The 12001-nt window shown below is 32.0% G+C and overlaps 2 protein-coding genes and 1 long non-coding RNA gene across 3 annotated transcripts; 2 read left to right on the forward strand and 1 right to left on the reverse strand.

Moving 5' to 3' along the window:
• Positions 1–1434, forward strand: LOC142227176 (uncharacterized). The gene is made up of 2 exons (XR_012719798.1): positions 1–793; positions 851–1434. It is a non-coding gene; the product is annotated as an uncharacterized LOC142227176 (long non-coding RNA).
• Positions 1435–2318: 884 nt separating this feature from the next.
• Nuf2 lies at positions 2319–3780 on the forward strand. The gene is made up of 3 exons (XM_075297572.1): positions 2319–2353; positions 2414–2728; positions 2798–3780. Exons 2-3 carry the CDS (start codon positions 2440–2442, stop codon positions 3688–3690), a joined length of 1182 nt encoding a protein of 393 aa, XP_075153687.1. The 5' UTR covers positions 2319–2353; positions 2414–2439; the 3' UTR covers positions 3691–3780.
• Sem1 (Suppressor of exocyst mutations 1) lies at positions 3717–4209 on the reverse strand. The gene is made up of 2 exons (XM_075297580.1): positions 4024–4209; positions 3717–3959 (listed from the first exon to the last, which is right to left on the reverse strand). The coding sequence occupies exons 1-2, from the start codon at positions 4103–4105 to the stop codon at positions 3829–3831; spliced, it is 213 nt and encodes a 70-aa protein (XP_075153695.1). The 5' UTR covers positions 4106–4209; the 3' UTR covers positions 3717–3828.
• Positions 4210–12001: the final 7792 nt, after the last annotated feature.

Consider the following 12001-nt stretch of genomic DNA (forward strand, 5'->3'; position numbering starts at 1 on the left):
CTTCCACCGTATTTTTTCCCTTCAGAACACGAGCACTGTCGTCTGGAATAACTGATAGTCTGTAAAGCGCATTACATATGAATTGGATCCAAACTAATGTTGGAAATTTTGATTACTTTTGACTACTCGTTACTACTCGTTACTTTTGAATTGAGTACTCGTTACTACTCGTTACTTTAATAAAAAATTCAAAAAAGACCATTTGTATAATTTTTAATAATATTTTCTTTCCCAACAGTTAATAATATATATTTGGTGCTTTTTGCATTTCGGGAGTTGGCATCACTGATAAACGGCGTAACAACTTTGAAAGGCGTCAATTTTTGTTTGACCGCCTTTTGCAGAACCGATTTTTTTTATTTGATAGTATTGTTTTGTTTACTTACATGTGCAACAAAGGCTGTTTGAGCAAGCCTTTTTTTCATTCATGTCATGTGCATTGCACAATCGATTCTTTTTCACTTTAAAGCAAGAGCTATTTTACATTATTAAACTGTGTATTAGAACAAGACAGATATAGTTCTAAGTTTACCACTAACTTATCGAAAAGTTCATATCATCAATGTAATCGAAAAGAATAAGTCTCAAATAAAAAATACTTACTTACTTACTTTACTTACATGTATTATGTATGTGTATCTATTTTATATGTATTAGTAAAATTAGTATTTTCCAGAGTATTTTATTTCAAATTGCCTGCATATTAATGAACAATTTTAAATGGCTTAAATATAAATATCAAATTAAAAATATCTGGATGGAACTGTTTGGAAATTATTTGAAATTATATTTGGTAAGTTAAAATGGAATGAAAAGTTAAAGAAGTCTCTAAACGCATATTTATTTGCAGAAAACTAATATCTTTGGATGACACATTTTTGGAAGCATTCAGAAGCTGATCGATGAAAAAATATGGTGTCTCATCGACAAGTGCAATTTTCCACAAATCTTTCAAAGTGCAACCAATGGATGGATAATCTATCCTTTTCCATATCTACTAACTACACCTAGAAAATAAATTCGTTGCCTCAACCGAATTATTTGCCAGCTGTTTTGGGATAATTATTTTATTATTATTCAGCTGTTGTGGGAATCCTAGTCGAACGAAAGCATTCGTTTCGGATATGAGAAATTGGTTGTTATTTATATGGTTTGTTGGTGATAGATATACTTACCAAATTCCAATATTTAATGAAAAGGGCAGATTATATTGAGATTATATAATTCAATTTTCATATATTATGCATGTACGTACATATTACAGTTTTTATAAATATAAAATTATAATTCATAGACTTATACTTACCAGAAATGTCCTCCTTAAGTCTCTAGATATAAATACAGATCTCTGAAGTAGTTCTAGAATTTTATGTGCTTAATACAATAAAAGTATTTGTGTTGGTTGGTGTATGAAGCCTGCAAACTTTATGGAAACTTTTGTAATATTCCTTTTTTATAAATCGGTGCGATACTTACCTTAAGCCAAATTCTATTCTATGGAATAAACTATTCAATTTATTGCGGACTATTATTAAGTACATTTAGTGACGCTGTTCCCCGTTTTGCAAATTATGTAGCGTCATATCATCTAACATGTCGATGTTAATATTAATAGTTATTTGTTTGCAACAACTGCCTTAAGCGCGTCCCATAATTTGACTAAGATTCTATTAGTTTACTCAACTTTTGGTTGTACCAACCATTTGTTGATTCCCATGCTGGTGGTTAGCTCAACAATTTTATACGACATAAAACCAAATTTATCGGCATTGGTTATCGTAACCAATTGAATGGTTATGGGAATTTCTATTTGATCCTGTGAACTTTTTTATGGTCGTGTTGAATATATAATGGGTAAAATAATAAAAACATTGTTCTTGTAGCAAAAAATAACTGCCTGTTCATGAAACTCAAAATCGTCCCGCGACGAATCGTTCGTCTAGAGTGAAACTAAAATAACTATATATATTTGCTACAAATCCTCCAACTTTGCCATGGACTCATCCTTTATGATTTACTATCGACCACCGAAACAATTGTGATTCAACGGACTCTAGTTCTCGAGATATCAACGAGTGATTTTTGACGTTTCTTTCGTCTCGAGGCGAACGAAAATTCCAGTAAGTTCTGTAATGATCGAATATTATAAATATTCCCTAATTGTTTGAAAAACAGATGAATTTTAGCATTTTTCAAACGTTTGTGTTTATTGGGATTGTATTGTAGATATTGAGTACTCATTTAACTGTAACGAGTACTCAAAAGATTAGTCAGTAACGAGTACTTGCAATCAAATACTCGTTACTTTCCCAACACTAACTTGAATCCCGCTTTGTAAACAATTAAATTACAGGCATTTTGTCAATTTGTGTTAATATTTAAACATAAACTTTTGTTGTTCTATTGAAATTAGGATTGAAAAAATAAAAGTGAATAACAATGTTAACAAAAGAAGACGTCGATGGTTGGAACAATGTTTTTTCGGATTGTCAAATTAAACCAAATCAGCTTAACCAACCCACTGAGGGGTTCATCGTGAAAGCCCTGGTCTTTTATACTCGTCGATTCGGTTACAAAGTGGAACCCCCGTTTGAATTGAATGGTGAAAATATTGAAAATAATAAAGAGAATCGTGCATTTCTTATCCGGCTGGCACGGCAGATAGATCATTTCTTGAAGATAACTGATAAATCGTATTCTTTTACCTATTATGAGCTAATCAGGCCAAGTATGATGCTAGATAAATTCTGATGATAGAATAACCGATCTAATCAATATGATTGTTTTTTTGTTCCAGCTCCCAAGAAAACATCACATACCTTATATATTTTATTGAATTACTTGTTCTATTACAACATGTACAAGGAAGAAGTATTTAAAATGGCCAATGAACCAATACAAAGGTTCCAGGAGAAAAAGTCACTGATAGAACGTCACGAGCATGAAAAAGAGCAGAAGTTGCTTGAGGTCAAAGATTTAAAATTGAAGGTGAAAGAACTTCAGCAAATCCTTCCTCCTCTACGAACAGAACATAAGGAATTATCAGTATGGAACACAAATGAAAAAGAAGAACTGAAGAAAACCAAGGAAAGTATACATGAGACGACGGAGCAACTGAAACATCTAAAGGAACAAAAGCGAACTCTTCAAAGAAGAATTGTATCCGATGAAGAACAAAGGGAGCTAAACAAACGGAGAGAAACGTTAATGACAGATATAGGCAAACAAAAGGAACTGGCTGCATCCAATGATAAGACTTTGCGAGAGCTTATTGATAACGTAAAACGTATGCAAAAATCGAAAGAAGACATTGAGAAGGCAGCCGAAATAGTTCCCCAACGTTTGTTAGACCAATTAGGGGAGAGTAAAAAGTCATTGCAAATGGCCATGGCAGATGAGCATTCAGCGGAGGAAAAACGAGCACATTTATCGCAACTCATAGCGGAAGAGGGTGAACGCTACAAGATACTTGAAAAGCAACTGCAAACCAATAAACAGGATCTCAATTTAAAAGAGAAACAATGCAAATCCGAACTAGAATCACGTCAAAAAATTCTAATGGAAAGCAATGAAAGGATTAGACGTCTGCAGGCGGAAGATGACAAATTGGAGCAGGAACTTGAGGAACAGATAGACATATCGGAGTATCTGAGGGAAAACATTGCTGAAATACTGGCATCATACAAGTAAATTAAGGATCGCAAACATAATACAAATATTTATAGTTTTTCTTTAATTTATCTTACAAAAAACTTCTATAATTAAATTCTTAAAACGAAATTGAAATTGTGTTTTCGCTGGAGGGACTGTCCAGGCGACCGAGCGAGCTTACGTTTCCATGGCCTGTTTTTCCAAGTGTGCCTTCAGTTGAACATTGAAATCATCTTCAACGTTATCATCATCCCAATTATCTTCCCACACATTGACCTCATCTTCGTCCTCATTGGCGGCATTGAAATCTTGGGAAGCGAAGAAACTATTTGTCATAAATCTTTGTGTGGTTGCTACAACAAAACAACATACCTTCTGCTGGAAACTCTTCAAATTCATCGTCTTCCTCTAGCAAACCTAGATCACTTTTCACAGACTTATCTTTATCGGCCATTGTTTTATTTTAGTTTAAATATGCTCTTAACAATAAATTTTGTTTAGTAGGTTTGCATAAAACGCAGCCCGTCTTTCAATAATTATAATTTGACAAATGAAATGAAATGCCGAGTCATCTGTCAATTGATGAAGCGATAATGGAACAAAATGGAATGAAACACATGAGTTAGTGCAGCAAACGTAGCGAGTATACGAAAACTACATTAGTAGAGTTTTACAGCCAATTTCTCATATTCGAAACGAGTGCTTTCGACCAACTGAAATGCCAAAACAACAGCTGATTTTTCTTTATAAATTCAGCTGTTTTTGGCTGTTAGGTTCGATTTCTTATGAAAATATTATCTGTAAATGAAAATCTTGTATTGGGTTTTCATAGTTTAGTTGCACACATCGGTCAATAATTATATAGCCCCATATAAACCGATCCCCATAGTTATATATAAAAGATATAAACTCCAGGATCATCATTCTATCAGAATTTGTAGCCTCTAATAATCCCAACAATTTTATCCATAATTTCATAATTTTATCTATCACTAGTTGGTCACCTCGGGAGTATGGAATTTGTTTTAGCTGTAAAGCTCTACAAAAAGCGATTATTCTTTACCGTTCGCAAGATATGGGCACCACAATTATCATTTTTTACAATTATTATATTTTGACAAAGTGGGGACAGTATTTTGAACCTAGAAGTTCCGTTTTTGAGTAGATCGTAATTTCTCTTCTTAACTGTATTCCCTACCAAATTCTACAAATTTTATGTGTACTTATGTGCTTTAGATTAAAAGATGTAAAGACCATAAATTAGAATTTCAAAAAAACACCGAATTTTGACCATTTTTTTGGAAAAAGGTACACACATTATTTCTATCGTAACATTTTTTTATAGATTTCTCCCAATCTTCTTTTGTTTGTTTCTTGAAGAACACCAAATAAGGATACGTTTTAAGCTTTTATCGGCAATTTTGGCCAAGTAGTGTAAGAGTTTTTCTCCTCCCAAAATCGACAATTTTCCAAAAAGAAAAAATTTTGTTTTCAAAAATTCTCCTTTGGCAAAGCACCGATTGCTAAGCCGATCTCTTTTCCAAAAACTAGCATACGCACTGTTATATCCCAGTTTATAAATAGTTACTATGGCAACTCTGATCTGTCAAGGACTTACTTTTTTGTAATTTCTTTTAGTATATCTTCACTTTTTAATAAACGTTTAAAATGTAAGCGTGTGCTTTTTATTTCAACATTAAAGATATATTACGCACACGATTTTTTTGTAGAACTTTACAAGTTCTATCTAGCAAAGAAAAAATAATCGAAATTGGTTCAAAATTGCGGAGTTGACAACTAAAACAAAATTCATACCTCCGAGGTGACCAAATTTCAACGCCTACAGGTCAGCTCGTGAACCCACTAGGGACCCACAAATTTGCGAACTTAAAGGAAAACACCTCAGCTTTCACACAAAGAAATTATGTTGATATCTTTATCCGTTCAAAAATTGCAGAATTATTTCCAAAAAAAAACAAAAACAAAAAACGGAACCACTGTGCATCGCACCAAATTTATAAATTGAAAATTTTTGCAAAAATTTATTTCTACAGAAAATTGTTCGCAAAGTTTTACTTCTATATAACATTTTTGTCAAATTTGATTTCTATAGAAAATTTTTGCAAAATTTTATTCTTATAGAAAATTTTTAAAAAATATTTCCATAGAAATTTTATTTCTGTATAAATTGTTGTCGAACTTTTCTTTCTATAGAAAATTGTGTCCAAATTTTATTTCTATAGAAATTGTTGACGAAATTTTATTTCTATACAAAATTTTTGCTAAATTGTATGCCTATAGAAATTTTTGTAAAATTTTATTTCTACAGAAAATATTTGCAAAAATTTATTTCTATAGTAAAATTTTTGCATTATGTTTTTTTTTGAAAAATTTTATTTCTATAGAAAATGTTTGCAAAATGTTATTTTTATAGAAAAAAATTGAAAAAGTATCAATTTGATGAAAATGGACCAAAATCCATTTAGCGGACCAAATTAAACTTTTTTTGATCAAGTTTGGTACAATCGGACCAAAATGGGAACCCTGATGGGAATCCCGTTTCGTATATATCGCCTACTTGTTTAACACCCGGCTTGTACCTCTAGCGGATATTTCCGCTACACATACAAAAAATTCATTGCTACAATTGCTACTAACGAAAATTCCGGGAGCTATTATTATCGATTGTTGACACTTAGCTTCCATAAGAAATATCTGGCAAAAAGGAAATTTCCGCATACATGTCTAAAATACGAAAAGTTGCTTTTTAGCTGGTTTAAAATTTGTGTGCATTATCTATACACAATCCGTTTTTTGTCGACTTAAATAAATTTTTGTTACCGAAAAGAGCTGCATGCCGGCCTATAGAAATGTAGAGAAACATAATGCGCACAAATTTTAAACCAGCTTATCGCTTTTAAAAATTTGTTCCAAATATTCCACAAATAAATTATTGATTATTTACAGATCTCTTAAAATTTTTACACACAATATAATTGTAATGGAATTTTTCACAATAGGCAAAGTTCCTAAAGTTCGATTTCATCGCCATCGTTACTATAGACACTTTTTTAGAGGCACTTTAATAATCGTCATCTGCGATGGAGAAATGGTACCAATGGGGATGAAATCGAACTATGAAATTCTCTCAGGGAATACTAACTAATTTCTTTGGGTGCAATCACTTATCAATTGAAAAAGCCAGAGGTTTATATTGAACCTAAAGATACTTCTTACATTTACTTTGTGGTATTTATCGCAACTGGAATGTCATATTGAAGAGCAAATCAGCTTGTCATATTTGCGATAACAAGTATTCCTAGCAAATGTAAATTTTATCTGAGAAGCTCATTACTCTTTATTTCCATATATAAATTGTCGGCTCCTCTTATGTGAGAATACGAGATAGGAAATTTCTTTGACGTGGGCAATGAATGAGATTCTTACAGTTAGAGATCAATTCAATACTTATCATATATAATATAAGTAATAATAAGCTAAAAAGTAGTTCTAATTTACCAGTTACAAACAAATTGGCAATTCATTCATATTAATACATTATAATAACACTTGACACTTTTTAATCAATTAAATATACACTTAATAATATATACTAAAAAATCTTGACTTTAAAATAATACTACACTCATAGAAAACAGACTGCTAAAAACAGCAGTCGGTGTCTACCGTTATATTATCGTTATCAGGGTGTAGCCAACAACATACTGTAAAAGTTTTAGGTTTTAAAATGTTACCCAAAACATAGTGGTTTTTTGCGTTTGTAACGGCGAAAGTCGTTGCACTCATTATCCCCTCACCATTTTATTTTTTTATTTTAACATATTATTATTTTTATGATTGAATTCCTTTTTTTTTGTTAACCTCTTGTTTTAGTTTTTACTTGAATGGCTTTTTATTTTCTTTTTCTTGAAATATATTTTTGAGTTTCATACCATAAGTTTCTACCATTATTTTAAATAAGTTTTCTCTCATGCGAGATAAAAGATGTCTGATGGGTAAATTTAAGCATTGTTTCTTGTGCAAAGAAGTTGTAAACAAGGTACCGTTACTGGTTAAAAACAACACAACACCCACATGTTAGGCAGGTATGCAAGAACCACAAACAGACAAGGCTATAAAAGGAAGATAAAAAGTTGAAACCGGTCTCTTTTGGTGACGACACGTGAACGAAGCAACACAGGTGAGTAGAGTGAGAAGCCAATATAAAGAAAACAATAGTGAAGTGACAAAATTAAGTGAAAAAGTGCAATCATAATCACTCGAAGTGATCGGTGGTATATGTCAATCCCCATGCAGCTTACCTTTCCCTTCGGATCGAAACACGTATTAGTAACATTTCAAGGTCATCGGTAATCTTAGCCCCGACTTGTGTTCCGAACGTGGTCACAGTCACGTTTTCTGGTATCTCGATGTTACCCTTGTTTTGATTGTCACATTTCGCCGTAAATCACGTCATCACCGCACAATATCAGCCGTGAATAACAAGTGTTCTCGCTTTTGTTTCTCTCGACATTAACTTCGCTAGCCAACTACTCACGTCTGCCTGTGTTCCGAACGGGGTCACAGCCACGCCACGTTCTCGTTGTTTCGCGCTATCAAGACTTGTGTTCCGAATTCGCTCACAGTTCCGATTCTGCCCTACCCGTAGTGTTAGAGTTCAAGGTCGCCATCAAGGTCATTTGCCCATGGTTACCACCCGACACGGTTTCCTTTTTCACCATACAGCTTTTTCTAGCCGAGTATTAGCCACAACTGTGTTCCGAACACGGCCACAGCCGCGTGTCTTCAACTCTCGTCTCCACGTCCAAGTAACTTTGTGTTCCGACCCCGTCTTCGCAGCCTTCTATCCCAGTCTCTTACTTTTCTCGCCTTCAAACACCATAGTACCTCCAGGCCACACGTCGCCCTATCCCTGGATTAAGGCATGAATCAATCAATCCGATAATACAAGTGGGAGCCACCGTGGTGCAATGGTTAGCATGCCCGCCTTGCATACACAAGGTCGTGGGTTCGATTCCTGCTTCGACCGAACACCAAAAAGTTTCTCTAAGTGGTTTCACTGCAATGTGGAACGCCGTTCGGACTCGGCTATAAAAAGGAGGTCCCTTGTCATTGAGCTTAACATGGAATCGGGCAGCACTCAGTGATAAGGGAGAAGTTCACCAATGTGGTATCACAATGGACTGAATAGTCTAAGCGAGCCCGATACATCGGGCTGCCACCTAGCCTAACCTAATACAAGTCGTCCGCATAGTGAGCTCCTTTCCATTGTTATCCAACCATAGAAAAACTAATAAAGAATAACTTCAAACAGAATATTGTCGTTTTCTTCCACTGTCACTTTCCCTATAAAATTCTGTGACGAACCCTTCCCTCGCGAGCTAATTCCAGCAGACGGAGGAAACTCGTCGTTACACATTCTAAGCCCTCTAACAACCTTAAAAGCTCCTAAATGCGATCAATGGTTGCATTTATGGCTTCATTTGGTAAATATTAAATTTTTTGGGCAAATAAAAACATATTCTTAATTTTTACGATAGCCCCTGGTTTTAACTTTTTTTTTTTAGCCAATCGTTTTGTGTAATCGAGCTTACCAAATAGCAAACAATGTTCGAAACTTCAGCAAACAGTACTGCTTTCAGCAGACTTTTTGTACTGCAGACTTGTCTGCTGTGTCTAGAAACAAATTTCTTAGGGTGTAAGTAATTCATAATTTTAGCACCAAATTTAATGAATATAGCTGGAACGCTTCTGGGACAATGCACCAGCAGATGGTCCAATTGTTGAATTGTTGAGTTAAGCGTTTCGTGTGGCTCATAAATCAAAATTCTTTACAATTTGTGAGACATACTTGGGATAAGAAAAATTTCATTGGGCTGTGGACAAACAATAATTTTTTTGCAATAACTTAAAGTTAGTTTAATTATGGAATTTTTTTCTGTGTAGATTCAAAATTATTAAAAAGATTACATTTTTACCAAGAAAGTTTCTACTTTTGAAAATCTTTACGACGATAAAATTTGATTAGTACACAGAAAAAAATATCACCAAAATATTTCCAATTAAAAAGTTAATTGAAAATGTTTTCAATTAATAAGTTAATTGATACAATTAACTTTTTAATCAAGGTAGAAACATTAAGTTAATTAAGTAAATGATTGAAAAATTTAAAATGTTTAATTAAAAAATTAATTGATACAATTAACTTTTTAATCAAGGAATAAACAGTTAATTAAGTTAATTAAGTAAATGATTGAAAATTTTAAAATGTTTAATTAAAAATTAATTGATACAATTAACTTTTTAATCAAATTCGAAAGACTAAGTCAGTTAAAAAAAGTGATGAACATTTTTTATTTTATAATTAAAAATGTATTTCAAACAATCATTTGTTATTCCAAACAAAAACTCTAAGCCAGTTCACAAAGTAATTGAAAATATTCAACTTTTTTAATTAAAAAATTAATTGAGTTTTGCAATCAACATCAATTAAATTTTTAATTGAATCAATTAAAAAATTAATTGAAATTTGCTAATGAAATCAATTATTTTTTTAATCAAGAATACTATTATTTTCGTGATTGAAGACATTTCAATTAAAAAATTAATTGGATCAATTAATTTCGTGATTGAATCAGAAAATTTTTTTGTGTGTATATTTTGGTCACTATGAAAAGTCAATTTTGGCTCGACTTTCTAAAAAAAATCAAAAGTCGACTATTAGTACAAAGTCGTAAAGTCGATTTTTGTATTCCCGATGCTTTTGTTTTTTCCGTAGATTTTCGTAAATTTTTTTCTTTGTTTATTTATTTTTTTTTGCATGTAATTAAATATCGTAAATATTATTTTTTTCCATCATGTACACCCAGAAAAAAGTGACGCCTTCTTTAAGTTAAAATGAATTCATTGTGAAGAAAGTTGAACTTCGTATAGCGTCAAAGACATTTTTATTTGTTTGAACGATGTGATTTTCGTAGAAATTAGGTAGAACGCATTTCATATATTAGTTAACATTTTCCTATATTTATGTACCACTATACTACAGAAAAAATTAACTGAATTGAATTCATATATGGAATGATTTTATTTAACTTTTTTCATTCATTTGGACAAATCTTACATATTTGTGGTAAACTTTTTACTTCAAATTTAGAACTGCTTATCTTCGTTTTTAAATACAATTTTATGTATTTATATAAGCAATTTTTTCTTCAATAAAAGACATGTTTTATTAATATATTAAATATATTTATTTAGAATCAATAGCATCGACTGGCCTTGAAATATTAAAACACATTTTTTTCTTCTTCTAGTACCATTCACTTTGAATAAGTTGCTGCCTAGCAATTTTGTCCACCTTTTACAATTTCAATACCTACAAATATAAACAAAAAAATCTTAAGTCAATTTTTTCACAAAAGGTTAGCGTCATAATTGAAGATGCCAAAATGAAGTCGAATGAAGGGGCTGTTATTCTGCCGGTGTTTTCTTTTTTATAAACTAATTTTCGAAAAAACGAACATTTTCTCACTAATTTAATGTAACACTTTTTATTATATTATTTTACAATATTATTTTTTAACAATCTCTCCGTATACCATAACAACGCGATTCCAACTAAAAAACAACCCACGCGCAAACACATCGCTTACATAGATGACAGGTATCGATTACAGGTAGATAAAAGAAATGTAGGAAATTTTCCTATATTCTAACAATTGTGTTTCCTTAAGTTATGAAAGGATTGAATACTTCTTAGTACGAATGAACTAAAATATTTTTCTATGCCAAGTGTTATTCGTATGTATGATAAGCTTTCTATAATAAAGGAAGTGAGAATTATCATTTTATAAGACATCTTTCTAAATTTGAGGAAACTTGGTTTTAGTTCGGTTTTTGTTTCTTTTTACGAATGCTTTGTTATAAGTGAATAAAATTTTCTTTTTCAGTAGTAAATTCTTATACCCAGCGAAGAAAACAGTATTAGTAAAATCCCATGCCTTATTCTAGTTAATGAACTATTCCTAACTGCTTTCAGTTTAGGATTTTTTTTACAGAAACAAGTAAATTTTATTATTTCACACAAAAATTTAACTGAATGGAAATAAAATGGCTAAACTAAATTGATGAACATATCTTCCTTTAGTTTCGAAGACACTTTTTTCTGGGTGTACTGATTTTTTTTGTGAGTTTAAGATACTACGAAAACCCTTATTACTAATTCATAGGGTAATATGATAACAGTGACATAATATTACATTTAGCGCGTGCTAATTTAAAAAAAGCTACTCTTACACCATAGAATGTCGTCACTCGCTCTCGCTCTCGC

The sequence above is a fragment of the Haematobia irritans genome, chromosome 2 (assembly GCF_050003625.1).
Source record: "Haematobia irritans isolate KBUSLIRL chromosome 2, ASM5000362v1, whole genome shotgun sequence".
In the NCBI taxonomy this organism is placed as follows: domain Eukaryota; kingdom Metazoa; phylum Arthropoda; class Insecta; order Diptera; family Muscidae; genus Haematobia; species Haematobia irritans.